This window comes from Grus americana, chromosome 1 (assembly GCF_028858705.1).
Source record: "Grus americana isolate bGruAme1 chromosome 1, bGruAme1.mat, whole genome shotgun sequence".
NCBI classification, from domain to species: domain Eukaryota; kingdom Metazoa; phylum Chordata; class Aves; order Gruiformes; family Gruidae; genus Grus; species Grus americana.
The window spans coordinates 73,827,372-73,833,796 of record NC_072852.1 but is presented as its reverse complement, the minus strand read 5'-3'; the positions used below and the strand labels follow the sequence as shown (position 1 = coordinate 73,833,796).

Here is a 6,425-nt window from a genome sequence, read left to right as displayed (position 1 = left end):
GCTTTCATTAAAGCAGACGAGCGCCTCATGGGGCTGTTCCTGATTGGGGAGGAGGGAATGGATGTAGTTGCCGTCGCACTCATCTTCTTTTGACGATTGGCTGAGGGAAGCCGGTAGCGGAAGAGGAGAAACCGGGGGGTGGGGCCTGAGACTTGCTGTGCAGGTGGGAGTAGGGAGCAGCCGTGGTGCCGGCGCGCGGGAGTGCAGAGGCGGAGTTGGAGCGCGCGCTTCGGCGCTAACCGTTGGGGCGGGCGGCGCGCGCTGGGGCTGTAACCGTCGTGTGGGAGGAAGGGGGTGATGGGCTGTGGGTCTGCCGGCCGCCTCCTCCTCCTCTGCCCCTGTGACCCCAGCAGCCTCCGGCCCGCCTTTCTTCCGCGGCGCTGCCGGCCCCTGCTCCGCTCCGCGGCCCACCAAGCAGGTGGCTTCCCTGTCTGGTCGTGACGGCCCCGTCACGGGCTGCTGGAGGCGTGGGGCCGCCTCGGTGAGGCAGCCGCTCCCCGCGTTTCGTGCCCCCGGCTCGTGTTCGGCTTGCAGGTGACGAATGCTGAAACGGCCGGTGCAAATATATCTCTGTGCTGTCGGTTTGGCTTTCCCCCCACTCCTCTCTTAGTAAGGGTTTGTTTTTTTTTTTTTTTAAGGTGGCTTCTCGCGGTTTTATGGCTGGATGGGTGATATTTACTGCTAAGATGATACACTATGCTTGTGCAATTATTGTTGGTTTTATTCCCTAATTTTAAGAGTTCTTTGATAATGCTCTATTAATGTCACTCACTACTTAGAGTTGGGGCTGAACAGCTTTAATTTGGAGGCTGAATAGAAGGAGGGGTAAGAAAGCTTCCAGTGCTGGAACACTGATTTAAATCTGTGCAGGGTGGAAAGCAATGCTGGTTACTAACCTGTCTGGTTTAGGCATGGCCAGCATGTATGTGCTTAGAGGCCTCTTTTTCCCCACTAGTGGACTATTTAGAAAAGACTGTCATGTGATGAATTCGTAGGAATTTAGCTGGTTTTACAGGGGGGTAAAGCTGCCTGATGGGCAAGATGCTTGTACTTGCCTTTTGTCCACTCTGGTTTGTAAGATTTGAGTTTGTCAGTATTCAGATTCTTAGGAGCTGTGTCTTTGAGGAATCAAATGATAATTGGAGGTCTTTGTTGGCAGTGGTGGTATAGAATCAATTATATCTTATGCTGAGCTACTTCTTTTAGAGACAGGAGCACTCGTGGAGCTTTAGCAGCATATAGGGATACTTTCATAGGTAATTTTCATTCTCTTCCCACTCCTTGGATAAGAAAATAGCTTATGTTTCCTAACCTATCAGCCTAGCGATATTTGCAAGGATTGTGTTTACGGGGGCAGTAGAAGTAGCGTATTGCATTTACAGTGTGTCTGTGCCATAGCTACTGTTTTTTCTGGATGTCCTTAGTTGCTGTGTACTTTGGGGAGACTAATATTTACAAATACTTTTGTGCAAGTGGCAGGTGGTATAGAGGCAGAACTGTGTAACTTGGATTATGTGGGTGACCTGGACGCTGCTGAGTTATCTTATACAATAATCAACTTCTTTCTGAAGTGTGGGCCTTTAACTTATTTTTAATTATAACCTCTTCTGGCAAAGTCAGTGTTTTGTTCACATATTCTTTTATATATATATATATTTATTTATTTCCCCCCATTTATAGGAACGTAGTAAAATATTTGTTATGTTAGGATCATCTTATAGTGAGGGTCTGCTGAATTTGTTCCCTTTCACCTTCCCTCAGATTTGGCTCCCATGTATATAGTAAGTGGTTCAGAATTCAACGAGGATGAGAGAATAGCATGTTTCTTTAGTTTTGTTTTATTAGCGTATAATACAACAAAGAATGTTGTTGAAAAAATTACCCAATAACTAGAATTCTAAGTTCATCTCACTGCTGATGTAGTCAAAACCAGTTGCCCTTCTCTGAACCACACTACTTTTCTACTTCCTTCTAGAAGATCCTCTAAGTGTTATGGTGGCTACTTCTCTAAGGGACACAATATAATTTGTTCAGACTTTTCTATAAAATAGTCTTTGAAGAGATAAAAAGAAAGTCAAAGGTAGGTGAATGACTGGTCTCTATTAGACAATGCCTCTCATAGAAAATTGATGACTTGGTCAAAATTCACTTGGTTTCATTAGAAGGGTGGTGAGCTATAGCCTTAGGAATTGGTTGTGAGTTGGTATCTGTTCCTTTTGCTGATGGGAAAAAGTGTGTTGTCATCTAGTTGGGCATATTTATATGGGCAGATTAAATGAACCAGTACTTAAACTGTTACATTAACACCTCCTATATTAACAAAGAATCTCCTGCAGTAAATTTGTTCTAAGTTTAGATGGATTACTCCTGAAATAATTTTTTATTATTATTTATTTTATTCTTAGTGACAGTTGCTTGGTTAAATAAGGTCTCCTAAGGATAACATTCTCTAATCGCCAAAGATGGCAGCTGTTGCAGGTAATCCAAAATTACCATTCAGTGTGTTCATTTTGCTATCTTTTAGTTAACAGACACAATCACCTGATGTTATTGATTGTTATGTATATGAATTTAATATGTACAGAAAAGAGTTTGTAGTGTCTATGTTATTATATTTCAGATTTGAAGAAAAAGTTCTTTTACTGGATAATTTTTTGTTTCTTAGATTAAAAAGTAAAACAAAAACAGGTTTGTCAAGGAAATTACTCAGTTTTCAATATTTGGAAAATACGCTTCATGTTTTAAGATACTATTAGCTCTTTCCTGCTGAGTAACAGTAGGCATTTAGGAATTCGTATGTCCTCATCTTGTGCAATTTGTAATGAGGATATCTTTTTCCATATCGTATGCTTTTGCTTCCATAAACAGATTATCATATCTGCTGTGCTTGGAGCAAAGTCTCTTATTTTGTGGGGTGGGGGGGAAGGATGACATTTCTTCTTATGATTTTCTGACCTGGCTCTGAAACATCGATACATGCTTGGCTTGCTGTGGTATGTGTAAATTATTCTTTTAAACCCTTGGGATTGGATTCTAGAACACAATCCATAATTCAAACAGATGCATATAAGAATGTAAAGAGGCAAATTCCTGCCAAAGATTCACTTACGTAACCCATGCTTTTGGGGAGTATTTGTTTCATGTTTTTCAGATCTGAAGAATGGCCTGTGTTAGCAAAAGCTCTGTGTTCAAACCTTGATGTTCTGCATAGAAGGGAGATCTGAGTGCATGGAATGTAACTTTTTGCTAATGTCCCAATTTCCATCCTCAGAAGACCTTTACTTGCTGAGATTAATGTTGCTTTTCACATGTAAATGCTTTTTATTAAAAATTTTCTAATTTTATGCTCACCTTGGAATTGGCTTGAGTACTTGTCTGCATTGTAACAGAAGCTCTTATATCAGGGCTGATGCAATATGCTTATCAATGCTTAACGTGCATCTGCAGAAGATAAAGTAATTTCACATGTTTGTCTGGGGAGGTGCTGCTTTTGAGAAACTGGATTGTGATTTTTTTTTTTTCTCTATTAATCAACATGGGCAATGATAGTGTTCCATATCTCTCATACGCTGTATTGGAGAGGACAAATTACAGTATACCTGTGTATGTATGGCCTACTAATACAAGAAATATGTTGTTAAGCTTTGCTAAGTATATTTACATGGCATATATGATGTTAAATACTATAATCTTATCCGTGGGCCTGTCAAGCTGTCTGTTTTTTCTAGATACTTTTGGTTTGTGTTCAGTTTTGATTGTTCTCAATCAATAAATGAAATACAATATCCTTTAAAACTGGGATTAGCATGTTACTGTAGTCTCTATACTGCCTTCACCTTGCTTTCCTATTCAGTGCTAGAGGAGGTACTGGCTTCTATTGAAAATGAGCTGCAGGCAGTGGAGATGCAGATTCAGGAGCTTGTGGATAAACAGCAGGAACTGCTTCAAAAGAAGATGAGAGTAAAGAATCTGATAAAGCAGTCCTCGGGAGACTTGGAGGCAGGTGGAAGTAAAGACATCGAAACCTCAGCTGAGGCATGGAACAAAAGAGGTTTGCAGAGTCAAAATATTATAACATAGAAGTAAACTAATTCAGTAGGGGAAAAACATGTTCATGCAGAGTTTTGTTTGGATAATGATATTGTTCTATGTCATTTTGTTCAGCTGGGTGACATGCCATCTTAATTACGCAGGGTAATGTTTGTACTTAACTCCCTGAACACTCCTAAATACTAATCTGAGTTCTTCTGGGCAGAATTATCACAGGAATGGCCTCTTATAACTGCTTTTATTCTTTTCTTGTTGCAAAGTCACAACTTGATTTGAGTTGCTATAAGAATCCCAGAGTAAATCTGGATATATTGCAATAATTACATTCCCTGTTTATTTATGTTCTTAAAATAATCACTCTGGGTATTTTCAGGATTTGATAATAACAATCTTGCACTCCCAAAGTTAATTCTTGCTGTCTTTGTGTTTCTTCTTGCTTGAGCGGGTAGGATGTTGGTTGTGTCTGCCATGGGTTATGTGGCCTCACCATTTTACCAAATTATGCAAATTAGATGGATGCTGACTGCCCAAAGTAACATAGAATACATTAGTATGTTAGAGTTAGTCCAAGTGGCAAGTGCCCCATGGTGGTGTGAGACCTGCTGTTCTTTTGGAAGTGCTGTCTTTCAAGTTAAACATTAACTGAAGTCCTGGATAGCTGGTGGGTCTTGACCATGTTATGGCTAGCCAAATCGAATTCAGATCTTTTCAGTATGTTTTTTCCCCTCCTCTTTTACTTCACTTGCAATTTGGAAATGCCTTGCTAGTTTCTGCCTGTATCTACTGTATGTACTTTGGGGTTTTTTTACTTTTTTAAAATGAAATTAATTTTGTAGTCTAATCCATATTTGTCTGTGTTTGAGAAGTTATGCATATGTAAGAATACTGATGCTTCATAATTGCAAATTGATGCTATTGAACAAATCAATTTGTTTTGGGTGATTTTATGCCCAATTCTCTCCTATGCTTTGACAACTAACATCTTTGCAATCAGATGCTGTGTACATCTTGAATAAGAGCAGTAGCTAAATTTGGTTGCACTATAAAGCTCACCGAAGTCAGTGGGAGGCTTTTCTTGAGTTCAGAGGGCCTTGGATCTTGGCTTTGATCTCTGTAAATTAGGAAGCAATGTCACCTCAAGTACCAGAGTTGATTCTTGGATCACATGTGGTATAGCCTGTAGTTCCCACAGGTTTTCTGCATTTTAATAATGTAAAAAATGGTTAATATGCTTCCTGATGCATCTGCATCATTTAAAGAGATAATAGTATAAAAAATTTCAGTCTTTAGCTCTTTATTGAAGAAAAGAAAAAAAACCCCACTATTGTAAGCATGTTGGGGTGATTATTTTGGGGAACATTAAACTTCTCTTCCCCCTTATAATAGGCATAAGTAAATGGTTATTATCTCTGGAATATACGGGGGTGGGGGAAATGGTAGCCCTGCTTTTGTTTATACTATTTGTAATCACTGCAATTGTATGAGGGGAGCGTGTGGGCAACTTAATAGTGAGACTTGTAGGGCTCAGTGTGCGGTTTTATTTATTTTCAGGGTAGACTTCTCATTTCTGTTTAATTTTGTTTAATCAGTTAACTTGATCATTAGCACTTTGAAGCTCTTCATCTGCTTGTGATTTTTTTAGCATTAGTTTGCATTTGTGTGCAATGAGATCCTTTAGTCTGCAGGTGGATTGTTTTCAAACAACTGTTTGCAGGGTTTTCAAAGGTCTGCCGTAGAAATTAGTTTATACAGACTCAGGTTGTGTGTAGCTTTTTGTGTGCCATTACTGAATCTTTGAACACTTTCCCAGATCTAAAATTGTATTGCTTCCAGATTTAGTTATTGTATATGTAAATTGCCCTTCCTTCTTGTATTTTAATAAACTTGGTTATGAAATGTGTTTGGTTTTCTCCTCTTAACAGATTTTCCGTGGTATGAGAAGATAAAAACTGCACTGCAGAGCAAGTTTAAACTACAGAAGTTTAGGTCCTTGCAACTTGAAACAGTAAATGCTGCAATGGCAGGAAAGGATATATTTCTTGTCATGCCTACAGGTGGTGGAAAGAGCCTTTGCTATCAATTACCAGCTGTCTGTTCTGATGGTATGTAAGGGAAGAAAGTCACATATAAACAATTGGATATATTTTCTCCCTTTTATATTTATTTGGAGAATGAACATTATATTGGTGTCTAATATCATAGTATGGAGACCAAAGAGCAAAGATATGAGAGAAAGGTTTACCAGAAATATTTGCTTTGCTCTCTTACTTTATTTTCTCTCAAGATGCAATAGCAGCTTTGAAATGGATGTGCCTTTTAGATGTGATTTAGATTTGAATAATTTATCTAGGTTCCTTTCAGTACATTAGAAGTGC

The 6,425-nt window shown here is 39.2% G+C and overlaps 1 protein-coding gene across 13 annotated transcripts in view; it reads left to right on the top strand.

Moving 5' to 3' along the window:
* Window positions 1–69: 69 nt before the first annotated feature.
* RECQL (RecQ like helicase) overlaps window positions 70–6,425 on the top strand; it is a 32,604-nt gene continuing 26,248 nt past the window's right edge. For 6 of the 13 annotated variants that reach the window (XR_008575407.1, XR_008575406.1, XR_008575409.1 and 3 more), the window contains exons 1-3: window positions 2,490–3,310; window positions 3,854–4,051; window positions 5,973–6,152. Coding sequence is in view for 8 of the 13 variants with exons in the window: in XM_054812723.1 (XP_054668698.1) it covers window positions 3,199–3,310; window positions 3,854–4,051; window positions 5,973–6,152 (490 nt within the window). In the remaining 5 variants the exon portion in view is untranslated. The other 7 variants (XM_054812730.1, XM_054812725.1, XM_054812726.1 and 4 more) reach the window with 7 other exon arrangements.